The sequence below is a fragment of the Lonchura striata genome, chromosome 21 (assembly GCF_050655825.1).
Source record: "Lonchura striata isolate lonStrDom1 chromosome 21, ASM5065582v1, whole genome shotgun sequence".
Lineage (NCBI taxonomy): Eukaryota > Metazoa > Chordata > Aves > Passeriformes > Estrildidae > Lonchura > Lonchura striata.
Genome location: NC_140723.1, coordinates 7,285,983 through 7,310,983, shown reverse-complemented (window position 1 = coordinate 7,310,983; position 25,001 = coordinate 7,285,983). Strand labels below are relative to the sequence as shown.

Below are 25,001 nucleotides of genomic sequence, written 5' to 3'. Positions count from 1 at the left end.
GCAAGGACAAAGCATGGAGACTCTGTGTCCTGATGGGTTGAAACCACAAACGTGTCCCACCGCAGGGTTAACACTGCTGGGATTCAGGGAGGAGCTGGAGGTGCACATCTTCCCCTCTTTTCATCCAAATCCCCTTCTGCCTGCCCAGAGCCATCCCACAGGCTCCAAAGTGATGGCAGGAGGAGCAGTAGCCCCAGTGGCAGAATCTGGCATAGGGCAAGGCTGAGTTACCAAGGTCTATTTATTTGGGGAGGGGGAAAAGGAAGCAGATGTATGTACATATACATTCAGTCACGTAAGTTTCCTCCCACAAAAAGGCCCCGTGAACTTATATTACATGAGAAGGTCTCCAGGTTATTATTATTGTTATTAATATTATTTAAAAGCTGGGGCTGTGCCCCAAAGTGCTCGTTGTGGAGCCCAAGTGGCGATGGGTCCTCACTGGCCTCGGATGCAGTGAGCTGAGGAGATGGGGACGTGTTTGGTGGTAGCCACCAATGTGACAATGTCCCTCAGGACACCTGAAGAACGTGGGACTCCATCTCTTCTCCCCAGTGCACAGGGTCAGCATTCAAACCACAAACCGGCCGCTGAGATGTCCTAAAACCATTTTTAAGCCAAATATTTGGCCCTGTTCCTTCTTCCTTAACCTCTTATCTCCTGGACAGGCTGAGAGTGGCTCAGTGGTGTCCGGATGCTCCAGGTGAACTCTCCAGGAGGTGGGGAGGTGCTGACTCCTCCTCCCAACACAGCGGTGATTGTATGAGCAACAAAACATGCACGGTGGCGATCGAGTGTTCCCACCTCGTCCCGACCCTGTTCGAGAATGAACAAGTCCTCAGTCCTGCTCCCCACCAGAACGGCGATGCTCGTCCCAGCTCACTCTGCTCCCACCCTCTCCCTCACTACTACTGGGACATTATTCTGTGAAAGGCAAATTATTTGCCTCGTGGCAGCTGGACAAGGAGGAAGGTGCAGGTGGTGAAGCGTCTGGCTGCTCCCCAAACCATTCTGGATGTCCCTGGCTCGGTGGAGAGCGCGGGGTCCACGCTGCAGGCATGGCCCTGGTGGGGACCAAGCGATGGCAGGAGGGTTTGGGGTGCCAGTTAGCCCAATACAGGCCCTGATCCCCAAAAATGGGCCCCCGTGAGCTGTCCTCCCCTGGGCAGGGTTAACACCAGGGGTCCCGCTCGGCCCGTCCCCGGCAGAGGCTGTCACTGCGCTGCCAGGCGCTGTCGATGAGGCTCTGGGCATCCTCGCATTTCTTCTTCACAGCAGCATCCAGAATGGCCTTGTGCTGGAGATCGACCTGAAACATGGGTGTGGGGAGTCAGGAGGGGGGACATCAACAGTCACGTCTCCCTCTTGCTGTAAAATCACCTCAAATCCACATGGGCAAGCAGCCTGTGACATGGTTATGGTGACAGCGGGGCTGACCCACATTCCTCCCACTCCCCTTGCCAGCCTCTGGGTGCTCATGGCTTGTCTTGCCAGGCTCTAAATCCCACATCCTGTGATTATATGGACCCAGAGGAGCTCCCTGGCTCTCCTGCCCTTTGTGGGACATCTGGGTTCACCCTGCAGGGACAAATTCATCCCTCTGCCCTCCCTCACTCGATGAGGGTGTGAGGCAGGCCCACAGGCTCACCTGGTAGATGTTCCTCCACGCGACATTCAGTGCTGACAGAAACCTCTCCAGTTCCGTAGTGCAACTAAAATACAGGACCCATGGGGGCAGGAACTCCTTGCTGTCCTGAGCAAACTCCTAAACCGAGAGAGGGGCCAGGTGTCAGCACTGGGTGCTCGCCCAGCCCCGGGCCGGGGGTCCAAAGCCCTGCCCTCACCAGGATGCAATACTCCTTGCCAGCCTCCGTGGAGACGGCGGTGACGTCGGTCAGCTCCGCGGTGCCCAGCGAGCGGAAGAAGCTGGTCTGGCAGTCCTCGTGGCACGTGAAAGCCTTCTCGTCCGTCAGCACCAGGCAGCAGGGAACGCACGGCGTCGGGGCAACGCCCTGGGGGATCACCTGCGTGGGGTGGGGAAGGGGGTAAAACCTGGCATGATGAAGCCCCATCTCCACGGGGTGGCCTGTGGGGAAACCCTCCTGGCTCAGGATAAAGCTGCCTGCTCCGTCCTGCCAGACATTCCTGCTCCCTTCGGCAGCGCCAAAGGGGCTCTGAGCAAAGGAGGGGGCTGAAGCACCCACGCTCGGGGCCTGTCCCCAGCTCACCCCTTTGGAGACAGCCTGGCAGAAGTACTGCATCCAGTCTGCCATGTCCTCCTCGTTGTCGGCGCTCAGCTCCAGGGAGGGCCGGTCCGTCAGGATCACCTGGAAGGAGTGGGGCCGGTCGGTGGTGTTGGAGCGCCGGCATCCCCCGCACTGCTCGCCGCTGGGAGAGAGGGGGAGGATGGAGATGAGCGGGATGGATGGGCCAGCAGGAGCCTGAAAACAGCCTCTGACTGCCCTCCCTGGGCAGCACCTCACCCCTGTTCCCAACAAACACTCATTTCCCATCCATGACATCCCCTGGGATTGCTCCATGGACCATCTCCAGGTTCCTGACATTGCAGGAGAGCTGGAGTTGAGCACAGTGGGTCTCCCAGAGGGCTGCATCACCCTTCAGAGGCCAAGGCCCCATCCAAGGAAGGAAATGAGCCCATTTCCAGTGGCATGCCCTGGAGCCAAAACAAATGGGCACCTGCCCCCAGGCATGAGCAGCTGGGATTCCTGCAGCACAGACCAGGTCATGATCCAGCCTGGAACTTCCCTCTGGACATCCCAAATAGCTCCTGCTCCCCAGATCCCCATGGAGTAGTCTGGGTGTTGTGTCCTACCAGCCACTCACCCCATGTTGATGGAGAGCAGAGGGGTGACGTCCGTGCGATCTGGGTACTGGTACAAGATCCCATTGCTGCCATTTGGGAAGATGAGAGAGGGGTAACCGGAGTCAGCCCAGCTCTGGTATCCCCTGCCTTTTGTCCCACACCCAGTCCTGCCCTGCCCTCCACCCCCACAGCCCTGTGGGGTCACATTCCTGCTGTTGGGCACTCACAAATGGTGGCTTTAGTCACCAAATTGGTGGCTTGGCCCCTTTAGGTGGGTAGATGAGTCCTCTCCACCTCCCAGGGAGCTCTCGGGCAGCAAACTGCTCCCAGCACCTTCTCCCAAGAGCCCTGTCCGACCCCAGCCCTGCCCCACAGCCCCAGTGCCCACCTGAGCACCACGAAGCAGGGCTTCCACTGCTCCTTGCCCAGGTAGGAGGTGCCTGCCTTGTAGTGCAGGACGCCGTCCTTGGTGATGGCGGGCTCTGCAGAGGAGCAGCTGCTGCTGGCAGGTCCCAGCGCCTCATCCATGGGATCCTCCCAGTGAACGAGGCCGTAGAAACGCACAACCACGTTGCAGGCCTGTAAGAACCAGGAGAAGTCAAGGGAGTCTCCTGTGAGCCTTCATCACCTGCAGTGATGGCGGTGATATCCAAACTCACCTCACACTTGGACTCCTGTGCCACAAACTTGGCAAGTGCCAGTTTCTCCATGGTGGCATCCGTGAGGATACTGGGATAAGGGGGCTCCCGGCACCCTTTGATCATGGCTGACTTCAAGGAGACCAGGAAGAACCTGAGAGGGAGGCAGAGATCTCTGACAAGGCTGGGGCAAACAGCCCCTTGTCTCCCCCATACACTCTGGTGCCCAAGGGGCTCCCCTTAACCATGGGCCTCTGGTCTTCCAGACCACAGAGTCGCAAAATCAACCTACAGAGCAAAGGTGACGGGAGGCTGCAAAGGAAACAGATGACACCGGGAGGTGCTCACTCATCCCAGCACAAATCCTTGTATGACCTGATGGTCACCTCCCCGAGCTGCCAGCACACACACAGACCTGGGGACAGGCCTTGGAGCTCATCCTTGGCATTTCCAGCTATCAGCTGGGTTCAGCCAGTGGCATCAAACCAGCCCCCAACCCCCTCACGGGTGCCAGGACTGTCGTGAAGGGCTGTCTCTGGAGTCTCCCACTGTCCCCAAGTCCAAGAATTCCGGAGTTCCACGCTCCAGTTCCCCACTCACTCAGTGAGAGCCACGTCGGCAGTGTCGAGCAGGAACTGCTTCCTCCGGTTGGTGCACACCAGGGTCACTGTCTGCTGATCCAGCCCAACCTGTGCCACACAGAATGGTTAGGAAGGCCAGGCACAGGATGAGGGGCAACAGAGCAGGGCTGACAGGGCTTCTAGCCCCAGGGAGAGGGCCAGTGGTCACTCTGCTGCTCATGCAAAGACATGAGCAAGGTGGGCACCCACAGAGGTGGCACTGGAAGGGGCATCACTGCCAGCTCTCCCAGTCTCAAAGGTTCACTGTCCAGAACACTCTCCATGGACATAAACACACCCTCACCCCTGCACAGGTGAGAGCTGCCCCCCTGGCTGGGCTCACCGAGATGTAATCCAGCTCGTTGTAGGACACGGCCTCCTCCACCATGTACGGCTTCTCCGCTGCCCCTGGCACAGACACAGACAGCCACATGAAGGGGGGCAAAGCACCCCCTCTGCAGCAGCAGCAATGCACCTGCAAACCAAACCATGGCCCAGGCAGCACAGAGCCACGGGACACGTGTCCCAGGGCTCCTGGGGGACTAGTCAATCTGAGCTCCTTGCTGTGACCATGGGACTCAAGGGAGCTGGCAGTGAAGGCAGTGATGGCCTAATTAATGGACAGGCCATGGATGGAGCCTCCCTCCCTGCCACTGAAGGATGAGATACCTTTCCGGATCAGGTACACATAGCAATCTGTCAGCAGGACGTAGATCAGCTGCAGGTTCCCTTCCATGTGCCCCGTGCTCATTCGGATCATCTGCATGGAAAGGAAGGAGCTCTCAGCCCTGGGCTGATGCAGGCACAGAGCTGATCCTTTGATTGATGGAGATCCCTTACCCTGAACAACTGCTCCTCGTTCTCCCGAAAGACGTGGATCATCAGCAGGAGGAGATGGTTGTTATCCACCCTGTGGAGAAAGACAGCAGAGGATGGACATGGATGTGAGGCTGGGTGAGTCCAGGAAGGGCAATCCCCTTCCTTGTTGAGCATGTCCATTATTTGGGCACTTGTTAGCTCCCCAAGGCTTTCTCTTCCTGACCCTTTGTGCCTCCTCTTCATCCTGGAGAAGGATGGGCTTTGCCCCCCAAACCGAGGACAAACAGAAAGGTGTCAACTTGAGCTCAAGATTGTTTTGAAGATGCTCTCCCTTGTGAGCAAACCCATCCTCACCTGAACTCGGAGGGATGTGTCAGCTCCGAGGGGCTGCCCTGCCCTTCCTCCACCCCAGAGTCCTCAGCGCTGCTCAGGGAAGGGCTGGGCTGCTCCTTCTTGGGCTCACAGAGAGCCTGCGGGTTGGTGGTTTCTGTCTGGCTAGGTTGAGGATCATCACTCGCTCTTTCAGACTCCTCTACTGCCCCAACTGCTTCTCCCTCTTTGCTTTCTTCTTCTTCAGGAGCCTCAGGGCTACTAGAAACATGTGGCGGTTGGCCAGGCCCTGGAGGGTCATGGTGGCCACCACCTGGTGCAGCAGTGTTTGGACTCTCGACGGTAAATCGGTAGAAGTCCATGGGGGCTGAAATCCCCTCGCTGAAGTCGCCAGAGGACGATCCATCTGGGGTCTCCCCTGGCGTGCCGGTCCGAAAGGGCTGCCCGGGGGGCTCCAGGGCGGCGTTCCAGCCCCCGGGGTCCAGCTGCCCGTTGAGCCTGTCCATGACCTTGCTCAGGGGCTGCCCCACGCTCTCCATGGATGTGTCCTTCATCTCGGGGATGCGCAGGGCCAGCGGGCCAAGGGCAGCGCGCTCCCCACCCTCCTCCGGCCCGCCCGGGGCAGCGGGACCCCCGGCCCTTGGCAGCTCCTCCCTGTCCCCCTCCCCGTCCCTCGGGGGCTCCTCCCTGTCGCTGAGCCCGTTGATGCCGCTGTCCCCGCTGGTCTCGGGCGCTGCAGGTGCTGGGTTGTTCACGGCCTCCTCAGGCTTCACTTTCTTCTTCTTGCCTGTCTTCTTCTTCTTGGCTAACCTGTGGGAGAGAAGAACGTCACCCACTGTGCCTGTTTAGACTCTGCAATACGCAGGGAGGTCCAACAACATTCCTTCACAATTTTCCCTATTGCAGACAAATCCTTCTAATCAGCAACATCACTTAGTGTGTAGCCGTGTAGAGCCCCCATCCCTGTGCCAGTTTTCATGAGACAAGGTATGGGCACTTTCTCCTACCTATCCTAGAAAGAGGTGTCACTGCTGACACAGCACCTTGGGCTTTCTTTCAGCTGTAAAGGGATCACAAATGGTTGTGGCACTGGAGTGATGTGGCTGAGATCAAGAAGCTGCGAAGGGAGAAGGTTTCTGGAGGTGGCAACACCGTGTCTCCACCGGCCAGGAGAGGGAGATGCAGGTTGGAGCACACCAGGATGTGCTGCAGGAGTGCTCTGGCACCTACAGCACCCAAACTGCTGCCAGGTCACCCCCGTTTGGGAAGTGAGCCCAGTGCTCCCCTTCCCTGTGTCTCCCATGTGGGATGATGTGCAAAACCCAGCTGCTCTGCTCCAGCACAGCCCTGCTGGGCGGGTTTGGGGAGTCCCCATCGATGGGTGTGAGCAGACAGAGCCTTGAGCTCTTTGTCTGGATTGAGGGCTCTGAGGGATCCCTTGGGGAATCTCCCCTGCTGGAGTCAAACACCCAAACCCCAGCCAAGAGCTCTGCAGAGGCATCTCCTGTGACAGGTTCGACCACAGCTCACTGACAAACAGGAGGAGGGGCAGGATGGGAGACAAGAAAGATCCAAGCCCCAGAGCTGCTGCAAAGCTGCCACCAGCTGGAGAGAGCTCCAAATAAACGCTCACGGATTACTGTGAGCCCTCTGTCGCACACTGGCAGGGAAAGGGGGTGATGTGGAATCTGCCCAAGGGACCCAGCCCAGCCCCACGGGGCTGAATAAAGGCTGCAGCGCACAGACCGTCCTCGCTGGGATAGAAGAGGTGGCGCATCCTCAACAAGAGGTGCCGCCTCTTCCGAGGCCAGCAGCTGTGTCCCTACCTGATGACCTCCAGCTCTGTGCAGCTCTCGGACTGGTCTGTTCCCTCGGGGGTGGCCTCTGCCTTGTCCCGGGAAGCCGCGTGCACCGGCGTGGTGTCGGCAGAGGATGGCACCTCGGCCCTGTCCTCGTTGAAGGGGTTGTGGCGCTGCGTGGGGCTCCGAGCCGCGGCCCTGCCGCCGTTGGCCTCCGAGGCGGCAGAGCGCGGGCAGCTGAGCGTGTCCGTCAGGTCCCCGTCTGCAGGACAGGATGGAAGAGAGGATCAGCGCCGGCTCGGGCTCCTGGACACAGCCAGATCAAGCCAAGCCACGCACCGGGGGCTCGGGGCACTGTGTGGGCACCACGCCACTGGCAGTGCCAGCAGCTCTTGGTGAGGATGGACAGGGAGGCCAGTGTGAGACCCTGCACCCCCTCTGCAGCTCAGAGAATGACTGGACACAACAGAGAGCAGAGGTGGTGTCTGTGGAAGCAGTCTGAGGGGTCCTGGGGCCACTGCTCCTGAGCAAGGTGACAGCAAGCCACGAGGCTGCTGCTTCTCCCCTGCCATGGCCACGGGAAGGTGCCTGCTCAGCTGGAAGGGCAGACATGGAGCCAAGCCCATGGAGCAGCAATCCTGATGGAGCTGGATGCTCTGCTCTGCTCACATGAGATACACATGGGGGCTGGAGCGTGCTGGAGAGGGGACACAGCATTCAGCAGGCGGCACAGACAGGGCAGAGCACAAACAGCTGGGCCCGTGTTAGTCTTCAGATGGAAAAAGAGCAGTGGAGAAGGGTTGCAGGAGTCATGCTTGGACTATTATTAATCCAAAATCACAGTTAAAGGAAAGTTATCCATGCCCTTCTCTTCTCCAGCACCATTCCTGGTCTAGTGGAAGGTGTCCCTGCCCATGACAAGGGATTGGAATGAGATGATCTTTAAGGTCCCTTCCAACCCAAACCATTCCATGATTCTGATTCCTTTCCACAGTCAGCTAAAAAGGCACCTTGGGAAGAGAACCACAGCCCTGGCAGACTGATTTGGAGTGTAGGATTTGAGGAGGAAAATGAAACCTCTTGTAAAACTCTAACCCAGCCAGTTCGTGCTGCATGATTTCAAAACTCCACTTTGTTCTCACTGAAAGAGTGGCCCTGGAGCGGGGAGAGTGTGAGCTCTACCAGGGAAGTTAATCGGGTTTTAAATCCTCAAATTCAGAGGGATCTGCCTTCCCCCAGCATCCCTGGGCTTCAGCCTCCACCCAACACTCCCACTGGAGCTGCTGGCTGCACCCTGGGTTTGGAAATCTGGTTTGTACCCTATAGAAACAGGTTAAACCACCTTTGTGACATCCCTGTGCTTGGGGTAAGAAAGAAAGTAAGAGGGAGCGTGTTAGAGCCCGAGAGCAATCCACATGGAATTCAGGCAGATTTACCCAAATAGTCCCCAAATATTTGGGTGCTTCCATCAGGCTCCATCCAGCTTTGAGCTGCAAATGATGGAGTGTGGGTGTGTTTCCTCTGGGGGTGAAGCAGAGAGGATGCTGCTCCAGTGGAGGACATGCACAGGGGCTGCATGCAGAGGAAGAACAAATTCCTTTAACTGGGCAAGTCTTCTTGGCCAGAGGTAGCTGGTAAGTGAGTTTAACAAGTGGTAAAATTCATAAAAATAACAAATGTAGTGACCTAAACTGAGCATGGCCATGTGCTGGATATTCTGGTTTCATGGGAGAAGTTTTGACATGGGACACAATGATCCAGGGAAAACAAAACCTCCCAAACTAATCCCTGCAAAATGCCCAAAATTAAAGGCAGCAGAATTACTTCAGCTGTTTTCCAGGGCTTTCAGGAAACCAATGATAGTGGATCATTTTTTCAGTCAGCATCTTGTGTGCTTTACCCCAAAGAGGAAATCCATAGCATGAGGGCAGCTGGCACATCCCACATTTTGAGCCTGTATGGAATTCCATCAGGACAGGGCAGTTGGTTGTTAAAGAAACAAACATGGGAACATGCAGCAAGCTCAGGGGGCAGCAATGCAGAGAGAAAACAAAAATGCTGTAAGAGATGAGTGTGTCCCACCTTCCCAGTCTCTACTGGGCATGGTCTGCATTGCTGGAAAGACATCTCCAAAATCATAATCTACAAAAATGAGGGATAAAACTCAGGATTAGAAATACAGGTAGTGAGGAGGGAAGTGGGGAGAGGGGAAAGTGTGAAGGGGATTTGGGGAGGGAGATGGGAATGGGGAGAAACAAAACAATTGCCCACTGGTATCTGAAACACAAGAGAAAATAGGGAATGTGGATGTGAATGGAAACCAGCTGCACTAATGGTTGTTCCTTCTGGAACAACCAGTGTTATGGGAGCTACAAAGGGACCAGGGAAGGGTGAAAGCCCCATTATTCAAGCTGCTGGGAAGCTAAACCAGATAAACAGTGTCACCTAGGACTTGATCCTCTCTGGGAAGCCATTTAATTTCTCTGCACCTCAGTTTCCCACTTCACACTTACCTCCCATAGATATTGTGATGTTTGACTCATGAATGTTTGCAAAGCCAGGGATCTGATTAAAGGGGAAAACTTGTCCTCTGATCCTACAATCCCCAGTTCCACCTACACTCTCAGGGTAGAGACATGCTCCTGTTGAAATGATGAGCAGGGTAATAGTTACAGGGGAAAGTTAAATTCCTCCACACCAGAGGAGCAGCAGCAATTCCTGACCTCCTGGGTCCTGGTCCAGCATTCCTATGTCAGCACCAAATCCCTCTGTGCATGGGGAGACTGAGACACAAGAGCACAGCCACTGCCTGGACACATAGGCTGAGATGATGCCAAACCCAAAATCCATCTCCAAAATCTCCTGAATCTCTACTCCAAAGCCCTCTTTTCTTGAGCTTTAAGCAGACAACCACCAGAAGGCTGGGGACACCCAGTGATAGGGACAGGTAGGAGATGTCTGGCACAAGACATGCTCTGCTGAGGGAGGAGCAGGAATGCAAACCCAGAGGTGCAGCACAACAGCTGCTTATGTCAAATCTCTGGGGACAGAGAACCTCCCTCTGTGATTTCTATTTCTAGGTTCCTTGTGCTGTCTCCAGCTTCCCTGGGACACTGGAGATTTGGCATGAGTAAGTCCCTAAAATCAAACCCTTTCCTGAGTGCAGATTTGGTGAGACCAAACCAGTGCTGTGCTTCCAAGTCCTTTGTTAAAACAACTCCAATGCCCATCCCAGGCTGCTCATTCTCAGCATCTTTAATACCTGCAGGCTCTGTCTTGCTCATAAAAGGCAACTGGTGACTCTTGTCTCAAGGAAACCCATCTGTGTGTGGGCTCAGTCCCAAATTCCCTGCATCCATTTAACAGTTCATTCCAATGCAATTCTATTCCACAATCCCTTTTGCTCAAACTGACATAAAAACCAAGACAGGGCCAATGCATTTTGGATTAGGAAGAGAGCTCCCTGCTCTGGGTGCAGCAGATTCATGGTGCAGACACAAGGTACATGTCTGCCCAGGTCATCAGGAATAACATCCAGCTTCTCTGAAAGGCTAAGGGGGTGGGTAAGACAATTTATCAGGCTGCTCAAGATGTATCAAGAGGAAAAACCAACACCTCTGAGACCACTGGCTATCTTTCTCCCAGACTGAAGACACAGAGGAGACTCAGGAAACTACTCCCCTGCACATGTGCATCTGTGGACTGTGAAACAGTTAAAAACCTCCCCTGCAGCCCTGTGTCCCTGCTGGCCTGGAAGCCACATTCAGATACAGGACTGGCCTTTACTCTCTGGGGAGAGTCCTCCAGTTCTTGCTAAAACCCCCAGGATGGGAATGTGGCCTGGGGTGCCTGCAGGGAATGTCCTTCTCTCCCAGTCTGAGGCATAGAATCAGCAGAGAATGGTTTGGGTCGGGACCTTAAAGTTGACCTAACTGCACCCTCTGCAATGGGCAGGGACACCTTCCACTATCCCAGGAGGCTACAAGTCCCATCCAACCTGGCCTTGGACACTTTCAGGGATCCAGGGGCAGCCACAGCTTCCATGGGCACCCTGTACACCTCTGGGCACCTCACCACCCTCACAGGGAAGAATTTCTTCTTAATACCCAATCTAAATTTCCCATCTTTTAGTCTAAAACTCTTAGTTTAAACCTATTTCCCCTTGTCCTGTCTCCCAAGGATGTAAGACAGGACAGACTCCCAGCCTGGCTGCTGGGTCTCCTGCTTTGGTCTCTTCCAGTCTAAAATCTGCTGCCTTATCTGAAGGGGATATGGGAAGAACACAGCCCTGTCCACACTGTCCTCAAAACCCACTGACCCTCACTGGATGGAGCAATGGCACTGTCGTCCCATTCCAGGTTGGTGGAGGTGACAGAGTTGAAGGAGTTGAGGGAGAGGCTGTCGGAGCCGTGCACGGAGCTGGGCAGGCGCTCCTCGAAGTCCAGCAGGTGCTGAGGCTTGTAGTAATCCGGCATGTACGGGGCCAGATCCAGGTATGGAGCATCCTGCAGGGCAGGGAACGTGTTCAGAGTCAGGCTCCAGTGTCACTGTTACTGGCACAGCTGGGGGGGAAATGCCACCCCATCAAAACGGTGGGAACTGCCCCTTGAAGGTCCCTTCTCAGTGTCCATCTCAGAGAAAACCCAGCAGTTTTACCAAGGGTTATCCTGTGGATTTGTATTTTCTGGAGGGACACCGGGGTTTTGTATCACACTTGCAGAGCTCAGCTCCTTTATCCCCATCAATCTGCCCTGCAGCTGCCTTGCTTCTCCTCCAAACAGTGAAGAACTGAGCAACAGAAATAAATCCCATTGCTGGATCCCCAAAGACCTAAAAGTCTTTCCCAAAATCATCAGCATCACGTTTCCAGCAGAAGATCCACCCTGGTCTAAGCAGAGGGATCTGTCCCACCCTGGACTTCCCCTGCTCCACATTCCCACTCTTCCAGAGCCAGGAAAAGAGATCAAACACTCACCAGGTCCAAATCAAAGCGGATGAATTCCAGTCCAGACACCAGTGTTAAGAACAAGGTCAGATGGTCGTGACTGCAGACCAGGGCGTTCCTGCCGCAGGGAGGAACAAAAGAGCTTTACAGATGAGGGAAAGAGGAGGAGCAGCTACAAGGGCCCTTCTGTTTCCTTGGGGCTGCCATAGATCAGCCCTGGAGCTGGCAGCCCACTCCTTCCCTCTGTGGGCAGCCACTATGTGCTGTCCACAAACTGAGCTACAGCCACATTTCCAAGTGTCCAGCAAAGCTGGGTGCCTGGACAAGAGCTTGGAAATAATGGAAAAATATAAAGGGGACTGCAGAGTAAAAGCAGGAACTAGGAGAAATGTTTGCAAGGCCTCATAGAGATAAGAGGACAATGTGTTCACATCTAGGACCTTTAAATTAACCACATAAATGCCACAAGGAAAAAAATCAAACCCTGATCAACTGCTTGTCCCCCGCTGGCAAATTCAGGCTGGCTTCTGACAAGGAGGGATGTCAAATGCTGCCCAAAGAAGGAGCTGGGATACTCACTTGACATAGTACTTGTGCAGCAGGCTGAGGTTCTCCTGGAACAGCCTCAAGTAGCTCTCCAAGGAATTTTCGTTGAGGGCAAGGTATAGCCAGGCCCGGCCTGGAAGCAGAGCAGCAGAGAGATTTATCTGGAAACACCTGAGAAGTAACACAAGCCTAGAAATAGTCATTAATTACTTAAAACCCCTCAGATCATTCATTCTTATCATTTGAGGGGAGCAATTATGAGGGAAATACGCAGGGGGAAATGACATTGAGAGATTAATGATTTGGAGTAAAATTGGTGAGAGACAGGAGAAGTAGCCACACAGCTGTGTCTCTCCAGCAAAATGGGAGCCCTGTCAGCAATGACAGGAGATGGGAGAAGCAGAGGGAGAATCGCTGTGAATCAGCCCAGGTGAGATTTGACACAAATTCTGGTGCAGAGAGAGGTGACATTAGAGCCTGTGCTCAGCTCTGCTCTCACCAGCACAGGCCCAGGACAAAGCAGCTGTTTGGAAAAGCAGGCACAGAGGATCTAGGCACGGTCCTGTGTCAAAAGTGGCCTCGATCATCCCAAACATCTGCTATGGACAACTCGGAGCAGGGAAAATGCAGAATCACACACATGACTGCTACAGCAAGATGTGGGGTGAGAGGGGATTCTCCCATCTGCCAGGAAACCTTCCCAAGGGCATGGCCCCACAGAGCTCCCATCTGCCAGGAACCCTTCCCAAGGGCATGGCCCCACAGAGCTCCCATCTGCCAGGAACCCTTCCCAAGGGCATGGCCCCACAGAGCTCCCATCTGCCAGGAGCCCTTCCCAAGGGCATGGCCCCACAGAGCTCCCATCTGCCAGGAACCCTTCCCAAGGGCATGGCCCCACAGGGCTCCCATCCTTCCCAAGTGCTACCCTCTGCAAGGAACTCTTTCTGAGGTCATGGCCCCACAAGACTCCCATCTGTCTGGAACCCTTCCTGAGGGCACAGCCTCTTGGGTTTCTGGACAGCAGAAGCCAGGCTACACCTCAGTGCCTGACCCTGAAGCATAGTGACATTATTTCCAGAGACCTCACACGGTCATGGCAGGACTCCCACCTCCTTGGCACAGGCTGCCCAGGGAAGTGGTGGAATCACCATCCCTGGAAATGTTCAAACCACATGTGGATGTAGCCCTTGGGGATGTGGCTTAGTGGTGGACATGGCAGTGCTGGGCTAATGGTAGGACTCGATGATCTTAGAGGTCCTTTCCAACTTTAATGATTCTGTGATTCCTTTGCCCGCAACCTGGATTCCAATGGCTCCCTCGATCTGCCAGCAGCCCCAACTCCTCAGCACAACCTGGGCCTCCCCAAGTGTCCCCAAAGCCAGAGCTTTGGGGGACACTGTGAATACTCACTGCGTCCCAGGTTGGTGGCCACGTGCTGCAGCACTTCAATCTGTTTGATGGCTTCCCGGCGTGTGAAGTGAACCACCAGCACCCAGTACCCCGAGGAAAGATCTTGCAGTCTGGAGGAAGAAAAATCCCAAAGGAAAATTAAGCAAAAGCTTCATTATCTCCACCCCAATCCCTGCCTAGATGCTTTCCCCATGCTAAGGCTCCACACCAGGCTTTTTCCATGGGGAAGAGCAGCATCCCAGAGATGGGCTCCAGGCTCACCCGTACAGCAGAGCGTGGTCCAGGTGTTCACAGAGCCTCTGCAGGACCTTGTCATGGTTTCTGATGGCCGGTGTCTCATCTTCACAGGCAGCAAAGTAGCTCTGCAGCTGCAAAAAGAAGGGATGAGATGGCTGGAATGGCCTTCTCCAGCCCACAAGGAGCAGGTAGAGGTGCCAAAATGCTCATATCCAGCACTGAACAGTTTTTTGTGATCTCTCAGCTTCCTAAGCCCTGTTGCAGGTTTTAGTTACAGGGTGTAGCTGTACCCTAAAGGCAGTAACTACAGGGAGACCCTTGCCCAGAGTCCCCACATCTCACAGCCCAGCAGTGCTGTGGTGGCTGCACAACCAAGTTCCCTCATGGTGAGCAGCCTCTTCCCTACCAGCCAACACAACAGCAGGGTCTGGAGGTTCCTCTGCAGCCACCACAAAGTGGTTCAGAGCAGAAATAAACCCCAGCTCTGCTCTGTTTCTGGCTCTGACATGGATGAGGCCTGTCCTCAGTTTGGCTAGAAATCCTAGAAATCCCCTTGGACCCAAATCCTGAATCCTTTCCCAGCTGACCCACAGGCCTCCTCCTGCCCCCAGAGCTTAGGGATCTATTTAGGTCCTGTCTCACACACTCTCCATCCAGGCAGGGAGATTACTCTCCTGGGATGTAATCTCAGCTGGACAGGCCATGGCTGTTTGCTGGCAATGCACATGAACAGCTCAGCTGAGCCACAACAATATTAGAGACAATATATATGTTATTTTAGTGACCTGACATGTCTTTGCCAAACCCCACTAGATCATAGATGTGTAAAACCCAAAAACTTGACATTACTGTGCTTGTCAAGTCCCCCAAAACAGGTTTCTCCTCCAGAATCATTACTAGAGAAGCTCCTTCTGGAAAAATCATCCAGTCTTGATGTGCATTTACCCAGGGGTCAGAGAACACCCCGGGGTCCCTGGGAACTGATCCCAACAGCACTTTTAAGAGTATGAACATATCGAGTTCCAACACCCTGAAGACCTTGAATCCCCCTGGAGCTCTTAGGTAAGATGGCAGAGCCGGGCGTGTTCCTGCATGGAGCTGGTCCCAGCCCTTAAGTGAGAGAAAACTGCTGAGCCTGGAGAATGACAGCCAGAGCTCCCTGCCCGATGGCACAGCCCTGCTCTGCCTGTCCCTGTCCCTGTCCCAGCAGGTGAGTCCCCTGGGGAAGCAGATACACAACCAGGTGATGATTGCAGAGGCACCTGTGGGTGTTCTGGGCATCCTCAGGGGCTCTCACAACACCCAGGTGAGACCTGGAACATTTCAGCTCAACTGCACCTATCCATTTCTGGGAGGAAACTTTTCCAGAAGATTCCCAGTATTCATAGGCAGCCCAGACTGACACAGAGAGGAAAATGCCCCAAAATCCCACTATTTAAGAAAAAATTCAGGAGGTACTTGCAACCAGTCTTTGAAGCTGCAGCAAGAACACCAGAGGAAGAAATAAATCTATAATTTAGAGCCATATCCCTCAGGTGATGGATAGATGAAGTCATAGGGATGATCTCCAAGAGTTGGAGCTCACTAGACTATCCCATTTTTGAGAAAACTGAGGCAGAAGCAAAGATCTCACAGGACATGAGCCAGCACTTGAAGGCAGAAATTCCCAACTTGTCCCAGCCAGGCTGTGGGCTCTGCAGGGAGCTGGGGTGCCCTTGGAGGAGGTTCTGGGTGTTTCTGCAGCCTCTGTGCTGGATTGGGGAAATGCAGCTGTGGGGAACAGCTGAGGGAAACAAGAATAAATCAAGCATTTTGTTAGCTCACCACTGAATAAAAGGAGACACAGCTTGGGGAGGTCTGTTTGGAGGGAACTTGGAGCCTGTCTGTGCCTCTGACTGGAGGAATTCCTCGTGACAGAGACACTCCAAGCCTGGGCAGCAAAAAAGATGAGGAAATAGAAGTATTTCCTCTTTTTTCTTTCCTCCTTTCCCCCAAAATAACTCAGAACTTCGTCATGCTCCTTCCTGCAGTCAATGCACAGCTCCAATTCCTCTCCATGGACTGATCCGCTCCTGTCATCCAAGGGTGCAAACTATTAGCAAATGGCAGCTGTATCCACCTCAAAAATGGATTTCTCTTCCTTGGAAAATCCCAATCTTCCCCCAGGAAGGGGTTTAGGTTTTGAAGGGCTCGTTCTATGTTACACCAAGGGCTGGTGTCCCTTTTAGCTGCTCTGCAAGGAGAACTGAGCCTCCTGCTCTGCACAAACCAGCTCTCCCTGCATCCCCCTTCCTGGGAGGCTGCTGGAAAACCTGGCCCCATGGCCATACCACAGCAAACCCACCCCAAAAGGCTCAACCTGTGGCACATCAGGGACCACATGATGGGCTGCTGTGACTGCTTTGCTCAGTCATGGGGTCACACCAGCCCAGAGGGTAGGAAACACGTGCTCAGCAGTTTGGGATCGAGATTCTGGCACTCCGAGTCACGGCCCTTGAGGAGCTGTGGGTCACAGGGAAGCCACAAGGGCTCACTCCCACTGAGATGTGCCACCATGTCCCCATACAGCGCTGCACCCAAGGACGGTGCCATCCCCAGCATCTCTCCAAAATAAACACCAAAGGCTTCCCGTGCTTAGCCAAGGGCAGGCACGGCTCACTGGAGCACAAATCCCAAAAGACATCAGCCATGTGAATCCCTGCCCAGTTACCCTGTCCAGGGAGGAAACAAGACACAGCAAGCCTTGGGATCTCCTGGGTGGAGTCATCCCTCCAGCCAGGGTGGGGAAAGACTTGCAAAAGCTGATGGGGAGGTGCTTCTGGCTCAGGAAGAAGGGTGAAGACACACAGAGAAAATTTAGGATGAAACAGCTTTCCCAACTGGAAAACAAATTCCAGCTGCACTGTTTTTCAAAGATCCAATGCCTAGATTTGTAGAAATTTGTAGAAATCACAATGAGCATAATGAGGGATGATCCCAGCACCTGCCTGAGTGCAGTAATAGCAGCAGTGATGTGGCACTGCCCCAAAAAAATGGCATTTAATAGAGTGTTTATGTGGAGTCTCCTGTAGGTTGTTATAAAACACACATGGATAATTGAACCAGCCTTTCCCTCCACAGTCAGACCTGTCTGGGAGGTGGTGACCAAACTTCATGAAGCATCCACAAAGCAGCTTCCTGACACAGCAATGTCACAGCAGTGAGCTGGGCTGGAGCCAGGGAGATCAGGAAGGAGGCAAATAATTGGGTCAAAAGCACCATCCCTGGGTTTCCAGAGAGATGCTTTTCCCCTCTTCTCCTCTGTGCCTCAAATCCAGAAGGAAGGGCTGAAGGCTGGCTCGGATGGAGGGCACAGCAATGCCTGGAGCCCCGACCCAAGGCTATTTATAGACATTCCTGTGGCCAAAAGAAGCCCTGCTGGCATGCAGAAGGCATCCCAGCCATCCATCCACTGGGACCACTCCAGAGCCCCAGCCAGGTCTGAGCACCAGCACTCCTGGGACAGAACCTGCTCAGGGAGAAGGCCACAACAGCCCAGCCATGAGCTGAACACACCTGGGAGAGCAGGTGTTTGTCCAACAGGAACAGACCTGGCTGCCACTGGGAAACACTTGCACCTCTTCCCACCGAGGAGGAGGATTTAATTGCTGTTTATCAATCACAAGTTCATTTTTCTAGCAGTGACACACCCCACCCCACACTGGCAAGCATGAGAGAGGCTCTTCCTTGCACAATTTTATAACCTATTACTGCAGCGGTTCTCAATGAGTGTGAACATTTCCAGGCTGATCTGCAGAGCTCCTGTGTTGCAAGGGAAGCCAACAAATAATCAGGGAGGTGCTGTTGAAAGCCCATTCCCAAATCTAATCATTCTTGTGGTGGTTTTGAAATCCCTTCAGTAATTCTAAAAATGCAATGGAATACTGAAATAGTCTCCTGACCTGTTCAGGGCTGGTCACAGCTCAACTGAGTTCACATTTTCCCTCTGTAAATCTGCCCTGCAGATGTTTCACCAGCAGCTTTCCAACATAATTCTATTTCATTTGTTCTGCTTGGTATTTCCCTGGCAGGACAAACAGGGTGGAAGAAGAACAAATACCCTTTGCATTCCTCAGCTCCTTAACTGGGATGGGAGGGATGAGAGGTGCTTCAAAAGCCCTCATTCCCACCCACAGCACATGGACTGAGGTGAGGGGTTTGCTCCAGCTGGAAGAGCTGAGCACCCTCAGAAGCAATCCTGGAGCTCCAGAGAGCACAAGAAAGGGCAACTGACCTTGTCCAAAGCAATGACAGCTCGAGGGAAGACACACAGGAAGGCCAGGACAGACACCTCAGAACTGACACTTTCACACCTGCTCAGGGAGTACAACAGCAAATGGATAAAGAGGAGGCTGAACTCCTGTGCCTGGAAAAGTCCTAGTTTTCCATACCATCCATAAAAGCAGGCTGAATGCCATGGCAGGAGCATTAGTCTTCCTCACACACTTGCACAACACAAAGCCCTAAAACTCCAGCTCTAGCAGGACATTTTGGAGGTCACACACATGATCTGACTCAAAACTCCTAAAAATCAGCACTGGCCTCAGCTCCCAGATTCCCACTTCATGCACCTCACCTTGATCTTGGGGTTTTTTCCAGAAAAACTCACCAGGCACATTCAGAGCATCAGCACTTGGAAGGTACCACGAGTGCCAGTAGAGCAACCTGGAGATGTAGAGGGACAGGAGCCTGACCAAAGTGAAGCTGAAGCCCACAGCAAAATTGCTCATTGCTGGAAACACTGAGCTTTGAAGCATTCCCAATCCAATGCCAGCAAGATTGTCACCCCCTGGGACACAGACACATCTCAGCTCACACCCCCCAGGGCTTTTCTGGGGCTTTCCTTCACTGTTTCTAAGCAGCAAAGCTTGCAGCAGGTTGGACACACGTGTGGCTCAGACAAGGATAGGATTTTTTCCAGTGGGAATTTTTAGGGAGCATCCTGTTCCTCTGTCACAGCAAGCAGAGCAGCGGCTGAGTACAGAATTGGCTGCAGGGGAATAGGGGTCCCTGAGCTAACCAAAGGCAGGTGGGAAGATCACATGCTCAGCATAACAGAAAAAATAGATTTATGGGAAAAAAAAATAAAACAAGTCCAGTGGCAAACACACCAGAAGCAAGCAAAGTGCTGCTCTCCCAGGGAGCTGCTGCTCCTTCACACACCAGGTACCGCAGCTCCGAGTCCCTCCCCACCACCCATGGCCTCTGGCCCCTGCTTAATTCAGTTACACCTCTTGGACGAGCTCACCAGAAGTGGGGAAAGCTGAAATCACTTAACAGCCACCAAAATTGTGCAATCAGAGGCAGAGAGGCTTGGAGGCTTTCCTTTAGCTCCTTGGGAAAACCACAGCCAAATTTACCCTCCTAAACCGGCTGCTCTCCCAGCAAAATGCTTTGTGTTAGAGGGAGGAGAACAAACGATATATTTTAATTCCCAAAATGTTATCACAGGCTTGTTCACCCTCAGCTCCAGAGCTGATTTTGGGTGTTATGGAGGACAAACATCAGTTTAGGTACCTGCAGAACCCAATTCCCTTGAAACTATAGATTATGAACTCTGGATCATCACCAGCCCTGTGGTGGTGCGAGTGTGACAACCAGAGCAGCTCCTGGATGGCCAGGCAGGGAAGCTTCCTGATCACTGGGATGAGGCAAGAGGAATTTCTAAACAGATAAACCTTGAAATACTCAAGCAATCCAAGCAATACACAGCTGTGATGAGAGTAGAACCACAGCACCAAAGAGACAAAGCCCTTGGAGGCCCACCAAAACACATCTGTAGACTTGCTGAAAGCACCTGAGTGACTCCTGTGTCTTGTCTTCATGGACAACTCAGGAACTCCATGAGATTGCTGCTACTTCAACCCCAGGCTTTTGGCAGCTGGGAAACCTGGGACACGTGGCAAAGGAACATGCAGGGCTACCCTCTTCATGTGGTCCCAGCAGCAGCAACAGATGTGGCTTGGGGAGATGTGAGTGAACAAGAGGAAAGTCCCTGGCAGAGATAAAACCCCTGTGGTCTTTGAGACAGAGAGGTGTTTCTCAAAAGAGAGCAGAATGCAAGAGATCGCTTCACTGTTTTCACATCTCAGAACTGCTGCCTCAGTGCTGGGCTAAATAAATGCAGCCAGGCAGAGATGAGCACATTCCCTACGTGATTTGAGTAGGGATTCTCCACTCCAGCACTCCCTGCTCCTCTCCAGGACACGGGGGCTCTAAGCCATGCCCAAACCCACCCTCCCTCAGGAGAAGCAGAGGTGTTACAAGGCAGAGCTCAGCAGCTTAGGAGACTGCAAAGCCATTTCAAAGGTACAGGGCTAAAAATCCAACCCGGAGACAGGCAGCAAAGGCTCTGCATTAACTTGCTGTGAGGGCAGTGGAAACCTTCCCAAAGTAATGCAGAAACAGAGCAGAGCCAGAGATTTTGGCAAGAACTCCTGCAATGTCAGCAAAAACCACTACTCCACCTGATTGACATGCACCAAGGATTAGCTGCTCCAGAACTCATGGCAATGTGTGTCCTTCAAAGCCAGAAGAAAGGCCTGAAAATCAGAGGAGTCCCAAAATCTGTGATTCTAACCTCTCTTCTGGTTTTACATTCAGCTCCTGGAATTGTCCACAATAACACTAAAGACTTTGCATTTTCACCACCTAATCCCAGGTAGGAGAGCACTAAACTCCTCCTGAGCCCAGGGAATATTCAGGGAAACCCAAGAGAACACAAACCACCAGCTTCATGGACCAGGGAACCTGTGACAGCTCCTGGCTACCAGGAGATGTTTGGCCAAGGATGGATTTGAAGTTGTTGGCATTTCTGGTATGTTCAGATTCCACCTGGGCAGCACCAGGAAGCTGCTCTCATCCCACTGCCACCACACACAGCATCATCTCCTAGAAGGAAACAAGCACTTGAGTGAACAAGAGCCTGCACACTGAGCCATAACATGCCCAACCACAGCCTTCTGCCCCAATAAAGCCCTAAATCTTCACAAAAAACAAGGGTTAGGCATCAATCTATGCAGTAATTTGAGCTGGAGCACAGCCCTCTTTGCAGAAGGGGAACTGAGTGGGAAAGGGGAAAATAAACAGTCACAACACTGTCCATGTGTGCAGAAAGCATCACACTGTGAAATAATCTTTAGCTCCCAGGGAGGACACAGAGGACAAACTGTAGCTGGGAAATCAAAACCATGCTCCCAATTTTCTTGCAACTGAAGCAGCTCCCTGGTGCTGAGCTTTCCCAGCCTCTCCTGAAGCCACCAAGAGCAGAAACCTCTTGACAACTCTCTGGTTAAAGAAGCCTATTTTGTCTAAGTTAGGTGTTTTGTCTCACTTTTATCAGTGGAGGCTGACTTCACACCTCCAACCTCACACCTCTGAAATCCACAGCAGAGCTACCACTGATCTCGCCCCCCTGGGTACCCAGGAACCAGACAGAGAACCCCCCAGGTTGGAACTACCCTCTCTAAGCACATTTGGCACTTCTCCATCTGTGCTCTATCCCTCAAGTCTTTCCAGAAAAATAAGAGAAACAGACCTGTTTATCGAGGTTTGAGGGATTTGCTTGGAATCTAAGCATTTTTTTGCTGTGGAGTTGTACAAAATCCACACACTCATAATCCCAGTTCTATAATTCAATTTTAGAAGCCTTCTTCACATCCTCAAGTCAAATGCAGTGTTCTCTTAGGGATCAGTGCCTGTCAGCACAATAAATCTAAAATTCTCAGTAGCCAAGGTTCTAACACGCACCAATCCCCCACCCCTAAAATCCAGCAGCACGGGCTAAAAGCTGAAATCACAGCCAAGTACAGGTGCAGCCTGAGTGTCCGACCCTTCCCAGGGCTGTGCTGCTGCTCCTCTCCTTCCCCATCCGAGGCTGCTGAGCACAGGGTGCTCTTCCCTGGGAAAGCTCCATGAAAATATGAAATTGTCTCCTCCCCTTTGGCTCTGCAGCTGAGAAAAGAAAACCCCCACCATCACCATAGACACATCCAAATCCTCCATTGCACACCTGCATTGCTGGTGAAAGGAAGGAGTGAGCAACCCACACTGTAAGGAAGCTTCTGAAATCAGAGGCAGGATACTTGGAAAACTCCTCCAAGCCCCATGACACAATTCCAGTGCCAAGGAGTTACTCAAGACGAGGATGACGGAGAGCAGGATTTCCCAGCACAAAGCCACTTGCTCCCTTAAACTCGTACTTTACTCTTGCCACTCACAGGAAAAAAGAGGACCAGGGGTTTCAGGCTGATGTGGGAGAGGTAAGCACTGGGAAAAATTAACAGCTCCATAATGAATTTCCCTGAGGAAGGAGAACTGCATCCTGGGGGTAAAAAAGCAGAGTGGAATTTCACCATGGCCTGAGTTTCGTTTCACTGGGATGGTAGAAATTAATCCATCAGCCTGAAGCAGGCTCCTACAATTCCCTGAGTTTTTCTCTGAACAAGAATAAGCAGGCAGGATTAGAAAATCCCTACATTTTCACTGCTGGACCAAGACAGGAGTTAGCAGGGATTGGGTAGGCCAAGGTGTGCTGGCAGAGCTGGAGTTGAAGAGTCCTCTTCAATCACAATACTAGTTAAAATAAACATGTTGATTTTTTAGCATTTCCAAATGTGATCTTCCAAGGATTTTCTGCATGCAAATAAATTATGTCCAAACAATCCTGTGTAGGAAGTTGTATTCCTTATAGATACAGGGAGGCAGGAGCATTGCAGAGCATTGTGACAGAGCTCAGAGCAGGCTGAACATCCACGGATTCCAGATAGATACAAGATTATCCTTAATTCTTAGAGGACAAAAATACAAGAAACCAGAGGTCAGGGCCATCCATGGACAAAAAAAAACTGGGAGAGGTTTGTACATCCATCCTACATCCCAGAGACAGTGTCCAGCCATCACTTTCTTAGTAGCACCAGGAATTTGCTCATGCTGATCTTCATAAAACAGGTTTTCATGGATGAATATGTGTCAGGACACACTGCAGAGCACAGAAAATCTATTCCACAAGGCAGAGGAAACCCAACAACTGGAGAAACAACAGCAAGTCCAGACAGCCTTTGCCCCAAAACCTGGGACAAACACAAATGAAACTCCCGTTGCCTCCTCAAATGGAGCAGGGGTTGCTTTCAAGGTTGCTTGGAGCTCATGTGTGGGCCAACCCAAAACTTCCATCACGTCCTTACAACTCACTCCTTTGGCCTTCCCAAGGATTTCAGCATCCCAGTGACAGCTCACGGATGTCTCCACCACCAGGATGGGCTTTAAGGAACCATCCAAGGAGAAATGAGGAGCAAGGAGAAGGTGAGAGGACACATATTCAGAGCCCTGTTTTGAGGGCACAGAGCAGGGAACAGGAATGAACCACACATCCCCTGTGTCCGTGGGAAGCATGTCCCAGGTCTTGCCCCTCTATCCTGTGCCCCCGCAGGACATGCCTGGCTGGAGGGAGAACCTCTAGAAAGATGGTTTTAGGCTGGACTCCAAATCCCTCCTGAACAAAGCCCCAGGAAAAAGGGTCTCCCTAATCCTGTCCTTTGAAACAGGGAATCCCAGGCAGGAGAATCCCAGTATATCTCAGTCAGCAAAACAGAGGGTCCTGGGGGTGACCCTGGCAGTGTCCCTGTGGCAGGGTGACTCCAGACTCCAGATGTGCCATACCCACCACCAGAAGAGCTGCGTTCAACCTCACACCCTCAGCACAGGGGGTCTCCAAGGACACTCCCAAAAGTGTCCACCTCTGGCAAAGGGGATGCAGTGTGCCCTTGACCCCACACTTCTGTCCAAGAGTTCATCAGTATCCCTGGGATGTTTCCCGGGTGTGAGGGTCTGTAGGATTGTCCCCCAGCCCCACACCTGAGGCAGGAGACACATGGGGTCCCGTCCTTCAACCCTACACCCATGGCAGTGGTGTGTGTCTGGGGGGTGCCCAGCAGTGTCCCCCAGCCCTGCACCTCTGCAGACACAGCCCGCACGGCTGTCCTGGAGCCGTCCCCAGGCCCACAGCCCCACCCTCAACCACAGGACAGTCAGGGGTCCCAGAGCTGTCCCCAGCACCAGCTGAGAGGGGTCCCCAAGGATGTCCCCAGGCCCAGAGCGCTTGCAGAGCAGGGCCATCCCCAGCCCCACGGCTGTCCCCAGCCCCAGCACAGGGAGGTCCCCACACGTACAAGGAGAGTCCCCAGGGCTCTCCTGTCACCAGCGCCACCAGAGCACAGCACCGGCCGACCCGCCGGAGCCCAGGGCTGCCCCCAACTCCTACAGCCCCAGCCCAGGGGTGTCCCCAGGCCCAGTCTTTTCAGCACCGCAGCTCGCTGCCCGCAGCCCCCCGCCGTGCTCCCGCTCCCACCTTCTTGACGGAGAGGGAGATGTTCTCCAGGATGCGGTCCTTCACCTCCGCCGGCTCCATGGCGCCTCCGCCCACCGCCGCCGCCGCCCGCCGCGCCCGCCCGGCGCAGGCCGAGCGCCGTCCCGCCCGCCGGGCCCGCTCCGTCCTGCCGGCTCCGTCCTGCCGGCTGCCCCGGCCGGCCCCGGGCTGGCGGCTCCGCGGCGCTCAGCGCGCCATGGCCGGGCGCGGGGGCAGCGGGCCCCGCGGGAGCACAGCGGAGCCGAGCCGCGCTGGGGCCGCGCTCCGCCGGGAACTGAGGTCACGGGGAAGGAGGGAGGGACGGAGGGAGGGAGCGAGCGGCGCTGCCCGCCCCGGGCCGGCAACGGCACCGCCCCGCCCTGGGAGCAGGGGCCGGCCCGGCGCGGCCGAGCCGAACGGAGCCGAGCCGAGCCCGGCCGAACGGAGCC

At 53.8% G+C, this 25,001-nt stretch overlaps 1 protein-coding gene across 5 annotated transcripts; it reads right to left on the bottom strand.

Annotated features, from left to right (window-relative positions):
* Positions 1 to 223: 223 nt before the first annotated feature.
* On the bottom strand, positions 224 to 24,742 carry PLEKHM2 (pleckstrin homology and RUN domain containing M2). 5 transcript variants are annotated; one of them, XM_085558477.1, is made up of 21 exons: positions 24,556 to 24,742; positions 14,193 to 14,299; positions 13,932 to 14,041; positions 12,555 to 12,654; positions 12,006 to 12,093; positions 11,349 to 11,535; positions 9,544 to 9,672; positions 9,113 to 9,172; positions 7,058 to 7,292; positions 5,256 to 6,041; positions 4,923 to 4,992; positions 4,752 to 4,842; positions 4,426 to 4,490; positions 4,063 to 4,151; positions 3,484 to 3,616; positions 3,213 to 3,403; positions 2,845 to 2,910; positions 2,229 to 2,388; positions 1,845 to 2,024; positions 1,649 to 1,765; positions 224 to 1,309 (listed from the first exon to the last, which is right to left on the bottom strand). In XM_085558477.1, the coding sequence occupies exons 1-21, from the start codon at positions 24,613 to 24,615 to the stop codon at positions 1,172 to 1,174; spliced, it is 3,162 nt and encodes a 1,053-aa protein (XP_085414603.1). In that variant the 5' UTR covers positions 24,616 to 24,742; the 3' UTR covers positions 224 to 1,171. The 5 variants fall into 5 exon arrangements, with proteins under 5 accessions (XP_085414603.1, XP_021393556.1, XP_021393554.1 ...); XM_021537881.3 differs by lacking the exon at positions 9,544 to 9,672 and adding an exon at positions 18,817 to 18,872 and having other exon boundaries at positions 24,556 to 24,624; XM_021537879.3 differs by lacking the exon at positions 9,544 to 9,672 and having other exon boundaries at positions 24,556 to 24,741.
* Between the last annotated feature and the right edge of the window lie 259 nt (positions 24,743 to 25,001).